Source organism: Macaca thibetana, chromosome 3, assembly GCF_024542745.1.
Source record: "Macaca thibetana thibetana isolate TM-01 chromosome 3, ASM2454274v1, whole genome shotgun sequence".
In the NCBI taxonomy this organism is placed as follows: Eukaryota; Metazoa; Chordata; class Mammalia; order Primates; family Cercopithecidae; genus Macaca; species Macaca thibetana.
Window position 1 is genome coordinate 140,227,879 of NC_065580.1, and position 19,895 is coordinate 140,247,773.

The 19,895-nt window shown below is 51.1% G+C and overlaps 2 protein-coding genes across 4 annotated transcripts in view; both read right to left on the reverse strand.

Annotated features, from left to right (window-relative positions):
* AP1S1 (adaptor related protein complex 1 subunit sigma 1) overlaps nt 1-19,895 on the reverse strand; it is a 339,237-nt gene that overhangs the window by 167,644 nt on the left and 151,698 nt on the right. The gene's annotated exons all lie outside the window — the stretch shown is intronic.
* The window catches only part of MUC12 (mucin 12, cell surface associated), a 45,271-nt gene that overhangs the window by 11,501 nt on the left and 13,875 nt on the right, over nt 1-19,895 (reverse strand). Inside the window, 6 exon segments of the mRNA XM_050784853.1 lie at nt 909-6,494; nt 6,579-6,673; nt 6,770-8,056; nt 8,222-8,507; nt 8,589-11,762; nt 12,096-12,687. Coding sequence (XP_050640810.1) covers nt 909-6,494; nt 6,579-6,673; nt 6,770-8,056; nt 8,222-8,507; nt 8,589-11,762; nt 12,096-12,687 — 11,020 coding nt within the window.

Genomic DNA, 19,895 nt, shown 5'->3' on the forward strand with positions numbered 1-19,895 from the left:
CTCCCATTCCAGGTCCAGTCATTCAGCATCACACTGGAGAGGAGGATGGTGCCAGATGACCATGCAGCGATGAGGACACCTCTGCTGCCACCCCCATCCCTGGGAGATAGTAAGAAAGTGAGGAGGAACAGCAGACAGTAAGGAAACAAAAGATACAAGAGGTCCAGCTCTGAAAAAAGCACTCATGTATGAAAAGAGGACAACTCTACCCCTGGGATCACCTGAAACAGCAAGGAGCAAGAATAGGAAATGTGAAACAGAACCACAGGAGACCAAAGAAGATGCAGATTCTCATGACGACAGAGAGAAGGCGGGCGGGCGCGATGGCTCACGCCTGTAATCCCAGCACTTTGGGAGCCTGAGGTGGGTGGATCACATGAGGTCAGGAGTTTGCAGCTAGCCTGGTCAACATGGTAAAAACTCGTCTGTACTAAAAATATAAAAATTAGCTCGGTGTGGTGGTGGGCACCTGTAATCTAAGCCACTCGGGAGGATGAGGCGGGAGAATCGCTTGAACCCAGGAGGCAGAGGTTGCAGTGAGCCAAGATCGTGCCATTGCACTCCACCCTGGGCAACAGAGCAAGACTCTGTCTCAAAAAAAAAAAAAAAAAAAAAGAAACACAGAGAAGGGGTTCATAGAAGGATGCAAAAACAAACAAACAAACAACAAAACAACAACCCCACCCTGGAGTCACAGAGGAAGGAGAGATTGTCATCATAGATGTGTGGGGACCAGTGAATGGCACATGAACACTGGAAGTGGTATCAAACCCAGAAACTGGATAGTCAGTAGACCAAAGTAAAGTGGAAGATAGAGGAAAAGAACCAAGAGTTTGTAATGGATGAAGAAGACTCATGGACAGGCCTGGAGAAGAAGCTAAATGTGGATGAAATTGAAAGAGCAGTACCTGGCACTGTTTGCAGGCTTTCAGTAGACGCAATTGTAAAAGGGAAGCTTGGACTGGTGTGGAAGGTGGTAGATTCCACAGTGAGGCCTGATGTGCTGGAACTGGCAGGAAAGAGGGTTGTGTAAGTAGTGGATGGGCTCATGTAGAAAGTTGTAGATTCTTCAACGAGAGCTGAGGTTGTGGAGTGGGGAGGTAAGGGTGTTGTTCCAGTTGCGTCTGAGCTGCTATGGAAGGCTGTTGATTCCTCACCGAGGTCTGTGGTTGTGAGGGTGGCAGGTAACACTATTTCGGTGAAGCGTGGGCTGCCAGGGAAAGCTGTAGATTGTTCACCATGAATGGAGGTTGTGGTGCTGTGAGAAAACGCTGTGGTTTCAGTTGAGCCTGGGCTGCTGTAGATGGTGGTAGATTCCTCACTGAGGCCTGGCGTGGTGGTGCTGGCCGGAGACACTGTGGAGTGAGTTGAGCCCGGTTGGCTATGGGATGTGGTGGATTCTTCACTGACGCCTAGGTTTGTCACGCTGGCAGGTGAGAGTGTTGTGGTCGGTGATCTGGGGCTACTGTGGAAGGTGGTAGATGTCTCTCTGAGGCCTGTTGTTGTGGTACTGCCAGGTAACATTGTTATTTCAGCTGCGCCTGGACTGATGGGTGAGATTGCAGATTCTCCACGACCTGAGGCTGTGGAATGGGTGGGTGAGGGTTTTGTTCCAGTTGCATCTGGGCTGCTGTGGACTACTGTTGATTCCTCACTACGGCCCAAGCTTGTGGAGCTGACAGAAAAGTGGGTTGTTGGAGTTGAGCTCGGGCTGCTATGGTAGGATGTAGATACATCAACATAGGTTGATGTGGTAGTAGGAGGTGCAGGCGTAGTGTCATTTGAGCTTGACCATCTCGCGAGGGTGGTAGCTTCCCCCTGCCGGGTTGTAGAGCCGACAGGGGACAGTGTTGTGTGTGGTGAGCCAGTCCTGCTGTAGACGGGCGTAGATGCTTCAAGGAGGCCTGAGGTTGTGGTGCTGTCAGGGAAGAGTGTGGTGTGAGGGAAGCCTGGGCTGCTTTGGAAGGTTTTGGATTCTTGACCAAGAGATGATGCTGTGGTACTGCCAGGGGACAGTGTTGTGTCAGTTGAGCCTGGGCTGCTGTGGGAAGTTGTAGATTCCTGACTGAAGCCTGGTATGGTGGTGCTGTCAGGGAACGCCGTTGTGTGCGTTGACCCTGGTCGGCTGAGGGAGGTGGTGGATTCTTGACTGACACCTGAGCTTCTCATGCTGCCAGGTGAGAGTGTTGTGTCTGGTGATCTGGGGCTACTGTGGAAAGTGGTCGATTTCTCACTGAGGCCTGGTGTTGTGGTACTGTCGGGTAATATTGTTGTTTCCACTGAGCCTGCACTGATGGGTGAGGTGGTAGATTCTCCAACAAGAGCTGAGACCGTGGAGCGGCTGGGTAAGAATGTGGTTTCCATTGTGTCTGGGCTGCTGTGGGATGCTGTTGATTCCTTACTATGGCCTGAGGTTGTGGAGCTGTCAGGGAAGTGTGTTGTTGCAGTTGAGCCGGGGCTGCTGACGGCGGTAGTAGACTCTTCAACAAGGGTAGTTGTGGTGCTGGGAGGTGAAGGTGCTGTGTGAGTTGAGCCTGGGTGGGTTTGGAAGGTGGTAAATTCTCCCTGAAGGCCTGGGCTTGTGGAGCTGGCAGAGGACAGTGTTGTGTGTCGTGAGCCAGTGCTGCTGTGGATGGGTGTAGAGGCTTCTTCGAGGCCTGAGGTTGTGGTGTTTTCAGGTGAGACTGTGGTTTCAGTGGAGCCTGGGCTGCTGGGGAAGGTTGTAAAATCTTGATCAAGGGATGAGGCTGTGGTACTGCCAGGGGACAGTGCTGTGTCTGTTGAACTTTGGCTGCTGTGGGAAGTTGTAGGTTCCTGACTGAGGCCTGACATGGTGGTGCTGTCGGGAAAGGCTGTTGTGTGCTTTGAGCCTGGTTGACTAAGGGATGTGCTGGATTCTTCACTGACGCCTGAGCTTGTTGTGGTTGCAGGTGAGAGTGTTGCATCTGGTGATCTGGGGCTAGTGTAGAAGGTGGTAGATTTTTCACTGAGGCTTGGTGATGTGGTAATGCCAGGTAAAGTTGTTGTTGTATCAGTTGAGGTTGGACTCATGGGGGAGGTTGTAGATTGTCCAACAAGGCCTGAGGTTGTGGAGCGGGCAGGTGGGAGGGTTGTTGCACTTGAGCCTGAGGTGTTGGGGAAGGTTGTTGGTTCCTCACCGAGGTCTGTGGTTGTGAGGGTGGCAGGTAACACTGTTTGGGTGGAGACAAGGCTGCCGGGGAGGGCTGTAGATTGCTCAGTGAGTCCCAAGGTGGTGGTGTCCTCAGTGAACAGTGTTGTGTGAGTTGAGGCTGGCAGGCTATGGAAGGTTGTGGATTCTTCCCCACGAATTGAGATCGTGCTGCTGCCAGGGGACACTGTGTTTTCAGTTGAGCCTGGGCTGCTGTAGATGGTGGTAGATTCCTCACTGAGGCCTGGCGTGGTGGTGCTGGCCGGAGACACTGTGGAGTGAGTTGAGCCCGGTTGGCTATGGGATGTGGTGGATTCTTCACTGACGCCTAGGTTTGTCACGCTGGCAGGTGAGAGTGTTGTGGTCGGTGATCTGGGGCTACTGTGGAAGGTGGTAGATGTCTCTCTGAGGCCTGTTGTTGTGGTACTGCCAGGTAACATTGTTATTTCAGCTGCGCCTGGACTGATGGGTGAGATTGCAGATTCTCCACGACCTGAGGCTGTGGAATGGGTGGGTGAGGGTTTTGTTCCAGTTGCATCTGGGCTGCTGTGGACTACTGTTGATTCCTCACTACGGCCCAAGCTTGTGGAGCTGACAGAAAAGTGGGTTGTTGGAGTTGAGCTCGGGCTGCTATGGTAGGATGTAGATACATCAACATAGGTTGATGTGGTAGTAGGAGGTGCAGGCGTAGTGTCATTTGAGCTTGACCATCTCGCGAGGGTGGTAGCTTCCCCCTGCCGGGTTGTAGAGCCGACAGGGGACAGTGTTGTGTGTGGTGAGCCAGTCCTGCTGTAGACGGGCGTAGATGCTTCAAGGAGGCCTGAGGTTGTGGTGCTGTCAGGGAAGAGTGTGGTGTGAGGGAAGCCTGGGCTGCTTTGGAAGGTTTTGGATTCTTGACCAAGAGATGATGCTGTGGTACTGCCAGGGGACAGTGTTGTGTCAGTTGAGCCTGGGCTGCTGTGGGAAGTTGTAGATTCCTGACTGAAGCCTGGTATGGTGGTGCTGTCAGGGAACGCCGTTGTGTGCGTTGACCCTGGTCGGCTGAGGGAGGTGGTGGATTCTTGACTGACACCTGAGCTTCTCGTGCTGCCAGGTGAGAGTGTTGTGTCTGGTGATCTGGGGCTACTGTGGAAAGTGGTCGATTTCTCACTGAGGCCTGGTGTTGTGGTACTGTCGGGTAATATTGTTGTTTCCACTGAGCCTGCACTGATGGGTGAGGTGGTAGATTCTCCAACAAGAGCTGAGACCGTGGAGCGGCTGGGTAAGAATGTGGTTTCCATTGTGTCTGGGCTGCTGTGGGATGCTGTTGATTCCTTACTATGGCCTGAGGTTGTGGAGCTGTCAGGGAAGTGTGTTGTTGCAGTTGAGCCGGGGCTGCTGACGGCGGTAGTAGACTCTTCAACAAGGGTAGTTGTGGTGCTGGGAGGTGAAGGTGCTGTGTGAGTTGAGCCTGGGTGGGTTTGGAAGGTGGTAAATTTTCCCTGAAGGCCTGGGCTTGTGGAGCTGGCAGGGGACAGTGTTGTGTGTCGTGAGCCAGTGCTGCTGTGGATGGGTGTAGATGCTTCTTCGAGGCCTGAGGTTGTGGTGTTTTCAGGTGAGACTGTGGTTTCAGTGGAGCCTGGGCTGCTGGGCAAGGTTGTAAAATCTTGATCAAGGGATGAGGCTGTGATACTGCCAGGGGACAGTGCTGTGTCTGTTGAACTTTGGCTGCTGTGGGAAGTTGTAGGTTCCTGACTGAGGCCTGACATGGTGGTGCTGTCAGGGAACGCTGTTGTGTGCTTTGAGTCTGGTTGACTAAGGGTTGTGCTGGATTCTTCACTGACGCCTGAGCTTGTTGTGGTTGCAGGTGAGAGTGTTGCATCTGGTGATCTGGGGCTAGTGTAGAAGGTGGTAGATTTCTCACTGAGGCTTGGTAATATGGTAATGCCAGGTAAAGTTGTTATTGTATCAGTTGAGCTGGGACTCATGGGTGAGGTTGCAGATTGTCCAACAAGGCCTGAGGTTGTGGAGTGGGCAGGTGAGAGTGTTGTTCCACTTGAGCCTGAGCTGCTGGGGAAGGTTCTTGGTTCCTCACCGAGGTCTGTGGTAGTGAGGGTGGCAGTTAACACTGTTTGGGTGGAGACAAGGCTGCCGGGGAAAGCTGTAGATTCCTGAGTGAGTCCCAAGGTGGTGGTGACCTCAGTGAACAGTGTTGTGTGAGTTGAGGCTGGCAGGTTATGGAAGGTTGTGGATTCTTCCCCACGAATTGAGGTCGTGCTGCTGCCAGGGGACACTGTGGTTTCAGTTGAGCCTGAGCTGCTGTAGATGGTGGTAGATTCCTCACTGAGGCCTGGCGTGGTGGTCCCGGCCGGTGACACTGTGGAGTGAGTTGAGCCCGGTTGGCTATGGGAGGTGGTGGATTCTTCACTGACGCCAAGGCTTGTCGCGCTGGCAGGTGAGAGTGTTGTGGTCGGTGATCTGGGGCTACTGTGGAAGGTGGTAGATGTCTCTCTGAGGCCTGTTGTTGTGGTACTGCCAGGTAACATTGTTATTTCAGCTGCGCCTGGACTGATGGGTGAGATTGTAGATTCTCCACGACCTGAGGTTGTGGAGTGGGTGGGTGAGGGTATTGTTCCAGTTGCATCTGGGCTGCTGTGGACTACTGTTGATTCTTCACTACGGCCCAAGCTTGTGGAGCTGACAGAAAAGTGGGTTGTTGGAGTTGAGCTCGGGCTGCTATGGTAGGATGTAGATACATCAACAAAGGCTGATGTGGTAGTAGGAGGTGCAGGCGTAGGGTCATTTGAGCTTGACCAGCTCAGCAAGGTGGTAGCTTCTCCATGACGGGTTGTAGAGCCGATAGGGGACAGTGTTGTGTGTGGTGAGCCAGTTCTGCTGTAGACGGGCGTAGATGCTTCAACGAGGCCTGAGGTTGTGGTGCTGTCAGGGAAGAGTGTGGTGTGAGTGAAGCCTGGGCTGCTATGGAAGGTTTTGGATTCTTGACCAAGAGACGATGCTGTGGTACTACCAGGGGACAGTGTTGTGTCAGTTGAGCCTGGGCTGCTGTGGGAAGTTGTAGATTCCTGACTGAAGCCTGGTAGGGTGCTGCTGTCAGGGAACGCTGTTGTGTACATTGACCCTGGTCGGCTGAGGGAGGTGGTCGATTCTTCACTGACACCTGACCTTGTCGTGCTGCCAGGTGAGAGTGTTGTGTTTGATGACCTGGGTCTACTGTGGAAAGTGGTCGATTTCTCACTGAGGCCTGGTGTTGTGGTACTGTTGGGTAATATTGTTGTTTCCACTGAGCCTGCACTGATGGGTGAGGTTGTAGATTCTCCAACAAGAGCTGAGACCGTGGAGCGGGTAGGTAAGAATGTGGTTTCCATTGTGTCTGGGCTGCTGTGGGATGCTGTTGATTCCTTACTATGGCCTGAGGTTGTGGAGCTGTCAGGGAAGTGTGTTGTTACAGTTGAGCCCGGGCTGCTGTCGGCGGTAGTAGATTCTTCAACAAGGGTAGTTGTGGTGCTGGGAGGTGAAGGTGCTGTGTGAATTGATCCTGGGGGGGTTTGGAAGGTAGTAAATTCTCCCTGAGGGCCTGGGCTTGTGGAGCTGGCAGAGGACAGTGTTGTGTGTCGTGATCCAGTGCTGCTGTGGATGGGAGTAGATGCTTCATCAAGGCCTGAGGTTGTAGTGTTTTTAGGTGAGACTGTGGTTTCAGTCGAGCGTGGGCTGCTGTGGAAGGTTGTGGATTCTTGACCAAGGGATGATGCTGTGGTCCTGCCAGGGAACAGTGTTGTGTCAGTTGAGCCTGGGCTGCTGTAGGAAGTTGTAGATTCCTGACTGAAGCCTCGTATGGTAGTGCTGTCAGGGAACGCCGTTGTGTGCGTTGACCCTGGTCGGCTGAGGGAGGTGGTGGATTCTTGACTGACACCTGAGCTTTTCGTGCTGGCAGGTAAGCGTGTTGTGTCTGGTGATCTGGGGCTACTGTGGAAAGTGGTCGATTTCTCACTGAGGCCTGGTGTTGTGGTACTGTCGGGTAATATTGTTGTTTCCACTGAGCCTGCACTGATGGGTGAGGTGGTAGATTCTCCAACAAGAACTGAGACTGTGGTGCGTGTGGGTAAGAATGTGTTTTGCATTGTGTCTGGGCTGCTGTGGGATGCTGTTGATTCCTCACTATGGCCTGAGGTTGTGGAGCTGTCAGGGTAGTGTGTTGTTGCAGTTGAGCCCGGGCTGCTGTCGGCGTTAGTAGATTCTTCAACAAGGGTAGTTGTGGTGCTAGGAGGTGAAGGTGCTGTGTGAATTGAGCCTGGGTGGGTCTGGAAGGTGGTAAATTCTCCCTGAACGTCTCCCTGAGGGCTTGTGGAGCTGGCAGGGGACAGTGTTGTGTGTCTTGAGCCAGTGCTGCTGTGGATGGGTGTAGATGCTTCGTTGAGGCCTGAGGTTGTGTTTTCATGTGAGACTGTGGTTTCAGTGGAGCCTGGGCTGCTGTGGAAAGTTGTTAAATCTTGATCAAGGGATGACATTGTGGTACTGCCAGGGGACAGTGTTGTGTCTGTTGAACTTTGACTGCTGTGGGAAGTTGTAGGTTCCTGACTGAGGCCTGACATGGTGGTGCTGTCAGGGAACGCTTTTGTGTGCTTTGAGCCTGGTTGACTAAGGGATGTGCTGGATTCTTCACTGACGCCTGAGCTTGTTGTGGTTGCAGGTGGGAGTGTTGCATCTGGTGATCTGGGGCTAGTGTAGAAGGTGGTAGATTTCTCACTGAGGCTTGGTGATGTGGTAATGCCAGGTAAAGTTGTTGTTGTATCAGTTGAGATTGGACTCATGGGTGAGATTGTAGATTGTCCAACAAGGGCTGAGGTTGTAGAGCGGGCAGGTGAGAGTGTTGTTCCACTTGAGCTTGAGCTCCTGGGGAAGGTTCTTGGTTCCTCACTGAGGTCTGTGATTGTGAGAGTGGCAGGTAACACCGTTTGCGTGGAGACAAGGCTGCTGGGGATTGCTGTGGATTCCTGAGTGAGTCCCAAGGTGGTGGTGACCTCAGTGAACAGTGTTGTGTGAGTTGAGGCTAGCCGGTTGTGGAAGGTTGTGGATTCTTCTCCACTAATTGAGGTTGTGCTGCTGTCAGGGGACACTGTGGTTTCAGTTGAGCCTGGGCTGCTGTAGATGGTGGTAGATTCCTCACTGAGGCCTGGTGTGGTGGTGCTGGCCGGTGACACTGTTGAGTGAGTTGAGCCCGGTTGGCTATGGGAGGTGGTGGATTCCTCACCGATGCCTAGGCTTGTCATGCTGGCAGGTGAGAATGTTGTGGTCAGTGATCTGGGGCTACTGTGTAAGGTGGTAGATGTCTCACTGTGGCCTGTTGTTGTGGTACTGCCAGGTAACATTTTTATTTCAGTTGTGACTGAACTGATTGGTGAGATTGTAGATTCTCCATGACCTGAGGCTGTGGAATGGGTGGGTGAGGGTGTTGTTCCAGTTGCATCTGGGCTGTTGTGGACTATTGTTGATTCCTCACTCTGGCCCAAGCTTGTGGAGCTGAGAGAAAAGTGAGTTGTTGTCGTTGAGCTCCGGCTGCTTTGGTAGGATGTAGATACATCAACAAATGTTGATGTGGTAGAAGGAGGTGCAGGTGTAGTGTCATTTGAGCCTGACCAGCTGGCAAGTGTGGTAGCTCCCCCCTGATGGGTTGTAGACCCGACAGAGGACAGTGTTGTGTGTGTTGAGCCAGTCCTGCTGTGGACAGGCGTAGATGCTTCAACGAGGCCTGAGGTTGTGGTGTTGTCAGGGAAAAGTGTGGTGTGAGTGGAGCCTGGGCTGCTGTGGAAGATTGTGGATTCTTGACCAAGGGATGATGCTGTGGTACTGCCAGGGAACAATGTTGTGTTTCTTGAGCCTGGGCTGCTGTGGGAAATTGTAGATTCCTGACTGAGGCCTAGTATGTTGGTGCTTTCAGGGAACACCGTTGTGTGCATTGACCCTGGTTGGCTGAGGGAGGTGGTGGATTCTTCACTGACACCTGAGCTTCTCCTACTGCCAGGTGAGAGTGTTGTGTTTGATGATCTGGGGCTACTGTGCAAAGTGGTCGATGTCTCACTGAGGCCTACTATTGTGTTACTGCTGGGTAACATTGTTGTTTCCACTGAGCCTGAACTGATGGGTGAGGTTGTAGATTCTCCAACAAGAACTGAGACCGTGGAGCGGGTGGGTAAGAATGTGGTTTCCATTGCATCTGGGCTGTTGTGGGATGCTGTTGATTCCTCACTATGGCCTGAGGTTGTGAAGCTGTTAGGGAAGTGTGTTGTTGCAGTTGAGCCCGGACTGCTGTTGGCGGTAGTAGATTCTTCAACAAGTGTAGTTGTGGTGCTAGGAGGTGAAGGTGCTGTGTGAGTTGAGCCTGGGTGGGTCTGGAAGGTGGTAGATTCTCCCTGAGGGCCTCCCTGAGGGCTTGTGGAGCTGGCAGGGGACAGTGTTGTGTGTCGTGAGCCAGTGCTGCTGTGGATGGGTGTAGAGGCTTCATCGAGGCCTGAGGTTGTGGTGTTTTCAGGTGAGACTGTGGTTTCAGTGGAGCCTGGGCTGCTGGGGAAGGTTGTAAAATCTTGATCAAGGGATGAGGCTGTGGTACTGCCAGGGGACAGTGCTGTGTCTGTTGAACTTTGGCTGCTGTGGGAAGTTGTAGGTTCCTGACTGAGGCCTGACATGGTGGTGCTGTCGGGGAAGGCTGTTGTGTGCTTTGAGCCTGGTTGACTAAGGGATGTGCTGGATTCTTCACTGACGCCTGAGCTTGTTGTGGTTGCAGGTGAGAGTGTTGCATCTGGTGATCTGAGGCTAGCGTAGAAGGTGGTAGATTTCTCACTGAGGCTTGGTGATGTGGTAATGCCAGATAAAGTTGTTGTTGTATCAGTTGAGGTTGGACTCATGGGTGAGATTGTAGATTGTCCAACAAGGCCTGTGGTTGTGGAGCGGGCAGGTGGGAGGGTTGTTTCACTTGAGCCTGAGGTGCTGAGGAAGGTTGTTGTTTCCTCACTGAGGTCTGTGGTTGTGAGGGTGGCAGGTAACACTGTTTGGGTGGAGACAAGGCTGCCGGGGAAGGCTGTAGATTTTGCAGTGTGTCCCAAGGTGGTGGTGACCTCAGTGAACAGTGTTGCGTGAGTTGAGGCTGGCAGGCTGTGGAAGGTTGTGGATTCTTCCCCACGAATTGAGGTCGTGCTGCTGCGAGGGGGCACTGTGGTTTCAGTTGAGCCTGGGCTACTGTAGATGGTGGTAGATTCCTCACTGAGGCCTGGCATGGTGGTGCTGGCAGGTGACACTGTTGAGTGAGTTGAGCCCGGTTGGCTATGGGAGGTGGTCGATTCTTCACTGACGCCTAGGCTTCTCATGCTGGTATGTGAGAGTGTTGTGGTCGGTGATCTGGGGCTACTGTGGAAGGTGGTAGATGTCTCACTGAGGCCTGTTGTTGTGGTACTGCCAGGTAATGTTGTTATTTCAGCTGCGACTGGACTGATCGGTGAGATTGTAGATTCTCCACGACCTGAGGCTGTGGAGTGGGCAGGTGAGGGTGTTGTTCCAGTTGCATCTGGGCTGCTGTGGACTATTGTTGATTCCTCACTACGGCCCAAGCTTGTGGAGCCTCGAGAAAAGTGGGTTGTTGGAGTTGAGCTCGGGCTGCTTTGGTAGGATGTAGATACATCAACAAGGGCTGATGTGGTAGTAGGAGGTGTAGGCGTAGTGTCATTTGAGCTTGACCAGCTCATGAGGGTGGTAGGTTCCCCCTGATGGGTTGTAGATCGGACAGAGGACAGTGTTTTGTATGGTGAACCAGTGCTGCTGTGGACGGGTGTAGATGCTTCAAGGAGGCCTGAGGTTGTGGAGTTGTCAGGGAAGAGTGTGGTATGAGTGGAGCCTGGGCTGCTGTGGAAGGTTGTGGATTCTTGACCAAGGGATGATGCTGTGGTCCTGCCAGGGAACAGTGTTGTGTCTGTTGAGCCTGGGCTGCTGTGGGAAGTTGTCGATTCCTGACTGTGGCCTGGTATGGTGGTGCTGTCAGGGAACGCTGTTGTGTGCGTTGACCCTGGTCGGCTGAGGGAGGTGGTGGATTCTTCACTGACAGCTGAGCTTGTCGTGCTGGCAGGTGAGAGTGTTGTGTCTGGTGATCTGGGGCTACTGTGGAAAGTGGTCGATTTGTCCCTGAGGCCTGGTGGTGTGGTACTGCTGGGTAACATTGTTGTTTCCACTGAGCCTGAACTGATGGGTGAGGTTGTAGATTCTCCAAGCAGAGCTGAGACCGCGGAGCGGTTGGGTAAGAATGTGGTTTCCATTGCGTCTGGGCTGCTGTGGGATGCTGTTGATTCCTCACTAAGGCCTGAGGTTGTGGAGCCGTCAGGGAAGTGTTTTGTTGCAGGAGAGCCCAGGTTACTGTGGTAACTTGAAGATTCTTTAACAAGGGCAGATGTGGTTCTAGGAGGTGATGGTGTGTGAGTTGTGCTACTGTAGGAAGTTGTTGATTCTTCACTGCGTCCTGAGGTTGTAGTGCTTTCAGGGAAGAGTGTTGTCTCCGTTGAGCCTGGGCTGCTCTGGGAAGTTGTTGATTTTTCACTGAGGCCTGATGTTGTGGTGCTGGCCAGTAACAGCGTTGTGTGCACTGAGTCTGGCATGCTGGGGATGGTTGTAGGCTTCTCACTGAGCCCTGAAGTTGTAGCACTGGCAGGTAACAGTGTTGTGTGCATTGAGCCTGGTCGGCTGTGGGATGTGGTGAGTTCTTCCCTGATGCCTGAGCTTGTCTTGCTGGCAGGGGAAAGTGTTGTGTCTGCTGCTCTGGGGCTACCGTAGATGGTGGTAGGTTTCTTACTGAGGCCTGGTGTTGTGGTACTGCCACTTAACATTGCTGTTTCCGTTGAGCCTGAACTGATGGGTGATACTGTGTATTCTCCAAGAACTGAGGTTGTGGAGCGGGTAGGTAAGAGTGTTGTTCCAGTTCCATCTGCGCTGCTGTGGACTTTTGTTGATTCCTCACCATGGTCCAAGGTTTTTGAGCTGGCAGAAAATTGTGTTGTTGTAATTGAGGTCTGTCTGCTGTGGTAGGTTGTAGATACTTCAACAGGGGCTGATGTGGTGCTAGGATGTGAAGGTGTTGTGTCATTTGAGTTTGGCCAGCTCTGGAAAGTTCCAGATTCTTCCTGAAGGCCAGCGCTTGTGGAACTGGCAGGGGACAGTGTTGTGTGTGTTGAGCCAGTGCTGTTGTGGACATGTTTAGATGTTTCAGTGATGCCTGAGCTTGTGGTGCTGTGAGGGAAGAGTGTTGTGTGACTGGAGCCTTGGCTGCTGTGGAAGGTTGTATATTTCGAGCCCTCTGAGATGGTGGCAGAGACAATGGGTTTTACAGTAGTAAATTTGGTTGATATCCCATAGCCACTAAAAGTGGTAAAAGAGTCACTTGAACTGGGTGTGGATGCAGAACTTGTATTATCTTCAATACTAGTGCTTTCTGTTGAGCCTGTGAGTTGAGAGAAACCAGAGAAAGTGCTATGATTTATGACTGTCTCCTACAGTAGCCCCAGATCACCAGACAGATGTGGTGCTAGTCAACTCTGACACATCCAGGCTGAAAGATACCTGGTCACCTCGTGATATTGAAGCTCAAGTCCCTCTTTCAGGGGCATAGGAAGGGTCGAGTAAACCTGTAGATTTGAAGAAATCTCACTGGTGGTGTAGACTAGCAGTCCCCAACCTTTTTGGCACCAGGAACCGATTTCATGGAAGACAATTTTTCCAAGGACTGGGACTGGGGGCTGTTGGGGGATGGTTCCAGGATGATTCAAGCACATTACATTTACCATTAGATTCTCATAAGGAGGGTGCATGCACAGTTCACAATAGGGTTAGAGCTCAGCTTTGCTGGCCCGTTGCTCACTTCTTGCTGTGAATCCTAGTTCCTAACAGGCCACGGACCTGTTCTGGCCTGGGGCCAGGGGGTTGGGGACCCCTCGTGTAGACCCTTGTGTCTTCTGTGGAATATAACCGTTTGGCTAGTGGGCAAGGTATCACTAGATAATTTTCTGAGTCTTGACTGTAATTTGTAACTTGAATTTTTAGGGCCAGGTGCGGTGGCTTATGCCTGTAATCCCAACACTTTGGGAGGCCAAGACGGGTGGATCACTTGTGGTCAGGAGTTCGAGACCAGTTTGGCCAACAGAGTGAAATCCCATCTCTACTAAAAATACAAAAAAACTTGCCAGGTGTGGTGGTGCACACCTGTTATCCCAGCTACTTGGGAGGCTAGGGCACGAGAATCACTTGAACCCAGGAGGTGGAGGTTGCAGTGAGCTGAGATCATGACACTGCACTCCAGCCTGGTGACAGAGTGAGACATCGTCTCAAAAAAAAAAGAAGAAGAAGAAGGAACTTGAATTGTTAGTAGTGTGGCTCTGGTTTTTGACATCTGTATAGTGGTGGAGAACTGTACTTATATGCCTCTGTCCAGTATCACCTGCTGTTTCCACCCTAGCCACACTGGGACATGTTCATCTATCAAGGTGCTCAGGCATCAACTCCAGCAGAAGGTTGTACTCCCACAAATGCCCCCACACACATTCCTTCTGTACCTCACATTCTGCATTTTGCAGACCTTATATTGTCTGGCTTACACATTGTACTTGTCCATTTTCACACTGCTGATAAAAACATACCCAAGGCCAGGTGTGGTGGTTCATGCCTGTAATCCTAGCACTTTGGGAGGCCGAGGTGGCAGATCACTTGAGGTCAGGAGTTCGAAACAAGCCTAGGCATCATTGTGAAACCCAGTCTCTACTAAAAGTACAAAAATTAGCCAGGTGTTGTGGCAGCCACCTGTAATCCCAGCTACTTGGGAGGCTGAGGCAGGAGAATCACTTGAACCTGGGAGGCAGAGGTTGCAGTGAGCTGAGATCGCACCACTGCTGTCCAGCCTGGGTGACAGAGCGAGACTCTGTCTCAAAAAACAGAAGAGGAAGAGGAAGAAGAAAGAAGAAGAAGAGGAAGAAGAAGGAGGAGGAGGAGGAAAGGAGGAAGGAGAGGAGGAGGAGGAAGAGAAGGAAGAAGAGTAGGAGGAGGAGGAGGAAGAGAAAGACATACCAGAGACTGGGTAATTTATACAGAACAAATGGTTTAATGAACTCACAGTTCCACATGGCTGGGGAGGCCTCACAATCATGGTGGAAGGTGAAAGGCACATCTTACATGGCAGCAGGCAAGAGAGAGGATGAGAGTCAAGTGAAAGGGGTTTCCCCTGATAAAACCATCAGATCTCGTGAGACTTACTTATTCATTACCACAAGAACAGTATGAGGGAACCTGCCCCCATGATTCAATTGTCTCCCACTGGGTCCTTCCCACAACACATGGGAATTATGGGAGCTAAAATTCAAGATGAGATTTGGGTGGGGACACAGCCAAACCATATCACACATGATCTGACAAGTCCCTCTTCCTCATCCTTGACATCTGAGAGACCCCTTTGACCTCTAACTCTGTAGCTGCCAACCCAGGAAAAACAGAAGAGCTAAGGCAGTCACCCATTCCATGGACAATTCTCTCTGTCCTTTCTCTCCAGATGCATTACATACACAAGAGCTAGCCACCTCTATTAGGCCTTTCTTGCATTGCTATAAAGAAATACCTGAGCCTGGGTCATTTATAAAGAAAAGAGGTCTAATTGACTCACAGTTCTACAGGCCATACAAGAAGGATGGTGCTGATGTTTGCTTCTAGGGAGGTTTCAGGAAACTTCCAATCATGGCAGAAGGTGAAGGGAGAGCAGGCTGGTCACATGGCAAAAGCAGAAGCAAGAGAGAGAGGCAAAGGGTGTAGGGGAGGGACCCCACACATTTCTTTTTTCTTTCTTTTTTTTTTTTTTTTTGAGACAGCCTGTCATCCAGTCTAGAGTGCATTGGCGCAATCTCGGCTCATTGCAAACTCCGGCTCCTGGGTTCAAGTGATTCTCCTGACTCAGCCTCCCGAGTAGCTGGGATTACAGGTGCCCACCACTGCACCTGACTAATTTTTGTATTTTTAGTAGAGACAGAGTTTCACCATGACGGCCAGGCAGATATCGAACTCCTGACCTCAAATGATCTGCCCACCTTGGCCTCCCAAAGTGCTGGGATTGCAGGTGTGAGCCACCAAACCCAGCCAATGCCACATGCTTCTTTCCTTTTTTTTTTTTTTTTTTTTTTTTATTTAGATGTAGTTCCGCTCTTGTTGCCCAGGCTGGAGTGCAATGGCGCGATCTTGGCTCACCGCAACCTCTGCCTCCTGGGTTCAAGCGATTCTCCTGCCTCAGCCTCCCAAGTAGCTGGGATTACAGGCATGCACCACCATGCCCAGCTAATTTTGTATTTTTAGTAAAGACGGGTTTTCTCCATGTTGGTCAGGCTGGTCTCAAACTCCCGACCTCAGGTGATCTCCTTGCCTTGGCCTCCCAAAGTGCTGGGATTACAGGCGTGAGCCACTGTGCCCGGCCCACACACTTCTAAAAGACCAGATCTTGTGTGAACTCAGAATGAGAGCTCACTCATAACCAAGGGGATGGTCCAAGCCATTCAACAGGGATCTGCCCCCAATAATCCAAACACCTCCCACCGGGCCCCACCTGCAACACTGGGGATTACAACTCAACATGAGATTTGGATGAGGACAAATATTCAAGGGCTGTCATCACTTTTCTTGGAACACTGCCACATCTGCCTGGTCATCCTGCAGCCCTCGTAGCCTGCCCAGGGAGCACCTCCTCCACCCTGGTTCAGGCCCACTCGAAGGGCTACAACTGTAAAAAAAAAAAAAAAAAAAAAAAAATCATTAGCTAGTCTGGGTGCAGTGACTCACACCCGTAATCCCAGCACTTTGGGAGGCTGAGGCAGGCAAATCACTTGAGGTCGGGAGTCCAAGACCAGCCAGGCCAACACAGCAAAACCCCATCTCTACTAAAAATACAAAAATTAGCCAGTCATGATGGCATGTGCCTGCAATCCCAGCTACTTGGGAGGCTGAGACAGGAGGGTCTCTTGAACCAGGGAGGCAGAGGTTGCAGTGAACCAAGATCGCACCATTGCACTCCAGCCTGGGTGACAGAGTGAGACTCCATCTCAAAAACAAAGCATTATCGGCTGGGCGCGGTGGCTCAAGCCTGTAATCCCAGCACTTTGGGAGGCCGAGATGGGCGGATCACGAGGTCAGGAGATCGAGACCATCCTGGCTAACACGGTGAAACCCCGTCTCTACTAAAAAAATACAAAAAAAAACTAGCCGGGCGAGGTGGCAGGCGCCTGTAGTCCCAGCTACTCGGGAGGCTGAGGCAGGAGAATGGCGTAAACCCGGGAGGCGGAGCTTGCAGTGAGCTGAGATCCGGCCACTGCACTCCAGCTCGGGTGACAGAGCGAGACTCCGTCTCAAAAAAAAAAAAAAAAAAAAAAAAAACACACAAAAAAAAACAAAGCATTATCTTGGCCCTGGGCTGGAGAAGCTACTGTATCTTCTCTGTGCTACTTAGAACATGTGACAGTACATGTAGAATTCCATTTTCCTATGTAAAACAGACATATAATTCCTGGCTTTCTTCATCCTGCCTATGAAATGAATCAGATTGTATATGCACAGAATCTGTGACAGTAGTGCCATCAGCCCAGGAGTTATTAGGAATTCTACAGAATGATGTATAAGGGACTTCCTTGAGAGGACAGGGTGTGTGGCCTTTTGTCCCATCTGTCAATCTCCAAGATGCCGGGAGCTGCATTCTTCTCACTTGTCTCAGGAAGGCCAACCTTGGCCCCTTGCAGAGGAGACAGTTCAGTCCACCAGAGCAGAGGCACTCTCCACCATCCCAGATGGCCCCAGTTTTACAGAGTCATGAAAGAGACACATAATCACAGGGAGAGGCTAGGAGCTGGACCAGGACGGAAGGCCGGGGTGGAGGGGTAGACAGAGCACTATCAAATCATTGATCAATGCAGTTCAGGTCAAAGGCAATAATGCCTAAGATTTTTTGGAATTCTAACTTCATGGAAAAGATTGAAAAGATGGCTTGGTGTTTGGGGGAGATTTTTGGGTTTTGTTGGCTTTTTTTTTTTTTTTCTTCCACAGGGTCTCACTCTGTTACCTAGGCTGGGGATTACAGTTCAACATGAGATCTGGGAAGGGATAAATATTCAAACTATATCACCATCCTACTTCTAGGCTGGAGTCACTGCAGCCCCAAACTCCCAGGCTGGAGTGATCCTCCTGCCTCGGCCTCCCAAATGGTTGGTGCTACAGGGGCGTGCCACCATGTGCCGCTAATTTTAAAAATTTGTTTTTTTAGAGATGGGGTTTTGCTATGTTGGCCAGGCCAGTCTCAAACTTCTGGCCTCAAGTGATTCTCCCACCTCGGCCTCCTAAAGTGCTGGGATTACAGGCTTGAGGCACACACCGGCCACGTGTTTGTTTTGAAGTCAGTGGACATTTGAGGTTTTGCCCGATCCTCTCATTTATGAGCTAGGTTTTGTCTAGTTCAACCTGATGGTAGTGGAAGGGCTGAGCTCCAGGGACTGCCAAGGTGGAGGTGGAGCATCCCTGAACCCTGAGTACGAGGGTCAGAGAGGATGGTGGGGCATAGGCAGGCACCAAAGTGGAGGGTGGCAGGGCTCAAAACAGGCTCACGAGGTGTTCCTTCCCATAGACTTCCTCCCTCACTTGAGCAAGGGACCCCTCTTCCCTTCTGGTCTCTGAGGTCACCTCCCCCACTCACCTCTTAGAAACCTCCTCTGTGTCTCACCCAGAGACCACCACAATCCTCAGCCACCCGACCTTTCTGCACCCACAGGAAAACTCAGCCCTCCAGCTGAAACCGCCTTTGCAAAATTATGACTGAGACAGTGAAAGAGATCTCACTTAGCTGACTCCATCTTGCTTCTAACCTCCAAGCTGTCCTTGTTCATTCCTGGGAGTAGGCTGAACTAACTTGGGGAGCAACAAAGATGGTAACGGCCCTTTCCCAAAGCAGACTTTCTTCTTGCCTGGGGGCTAGATTGCCTTTGTAGGATTAACATAAGCTGTAAGATTAGAAATGATGGTTTAGGCGTCATGCAGCTGGAGGTTACTAGATTTTGACCCTCCGTAAACTGCTCCCAGGACCAGTGCTTGAGATATTTTGCAGACTCTGCACTTGATACACCAGCTGGCACCACCCAGATCAAGAAACTGGCCCATCTGATGTTGTGGCTGTCACCCAGGAACTGACTCAGCGCAGGAAGACAGCTTCGACTCCCTGTGATTTCATCTCTGACCAATCAACACTCCTGACTCACTGGCTCCCCCCACCCACCAAGTTATCCTTTAAAACTGCTCCCCTTGGCCAGGCACAATGGCTCCTGCTTGTAATCCCAGCACTTTGGGAGGCCCTCAATCACCTGAGGTCAGGAGTTTGAGACCAGTCTGGCAAACGTAGTGAAACCTCATCTCTACTAAAAATACAAAAATTAGCCGGGCGTGATGGTGGGTGCCTGTAATCCCAGCTACTCAGGAGGCTGAGGCAGAAGAATCACTTGAACCCGAGAGGCAAAGGCTGCAGTGAGCCGAGATCGTGAGCCACTGCACTCCAGCCTGGGCAACAGAGTGAGACTCCATCTCAAAAAAAAAAAAAAAAAAGAGAGAGATCCTGTGGCCGGCAAAATGCAGACCAAACCAGTAAGGGGTAGCTCCTCAGGGCTAGGCATGTCCATCAGAGAGAAAAAGTATCTTTAACATAACCCTGTATGATAATCAGCTCGTTACAGCTCACCTACATGGACTGCATATCATGCCTGTACTTAAGATTATGAGATGGAAGCGATATGCAAGCACACAAAGGCTAAAGTAACTAAGTGACACACCTATCAATCAAAAGGCAGATGCTGGCTAAAGACTAGGTGGCCTTGGGAAGAGAAGGAAAAAATAAATAAATAAATAAATAAATAAATAAATAAATAAATAAAAAGATGCAAAGTGGTCAGGCATGGTGGCTCACACCTGTAATCCCAGCACTTTGGGAGGCTAAGGCAGGAGGATCTCCTGAGGTCAGGAGTTAGAGGCCAGCCTGGCCAACATGGTGAAACCTTGTTTCTACTAAAAATATAAAAATTAGCCGAGGATGGTGGTGGGCGCCTGTAATCCCAGCTCCTTGGGAGGCTGAGGCAGGAGAATCGCTTGAACCCGGGAGGCAGAGATTGCAGTGATCCAAGATCACACCACTGCACTCTAGCCTGGGTGACAGAGCAAGACTCTGTCAAAAAAAAAAAAAAAAAAAAAAAGATGCAAAATACACCCAAACTGATGCTGATCTTACCTCACAGAGATCAGTCCGCTCTCTCCTCTTTGAGAGTGTAACACTGTGTGTAACAAACTTTTGCTGCTTGCTTTGCTATTTGTATGTGTCACATCCAAATCTTTGTTTGGGACACCAAGAGCCTGGTGCCATCTGGTAACATTGAGATCAAAGGCAGATGTACCCCCTGCCCCTCACGGGGGCTCCTAGGCCCTCAGTACAACGAGGAGACAGCAGGGGCCCATATGAGGGCAACGCAGGACTCAATGCAGCAGGGTGGACTCCCCTGCCTCTCATCAAGGGAGGCTTCCAGGAGGAGGTGATACTTGACCTGTCATTTTTTCCTTCTTCTTTTAAAAATGGGAGTCTGTTGGGTTTACTCATAAATTTTACCGGAATTTTTAAGTTATAAAAGTAGAATGTGTCTGTTGTCACAAG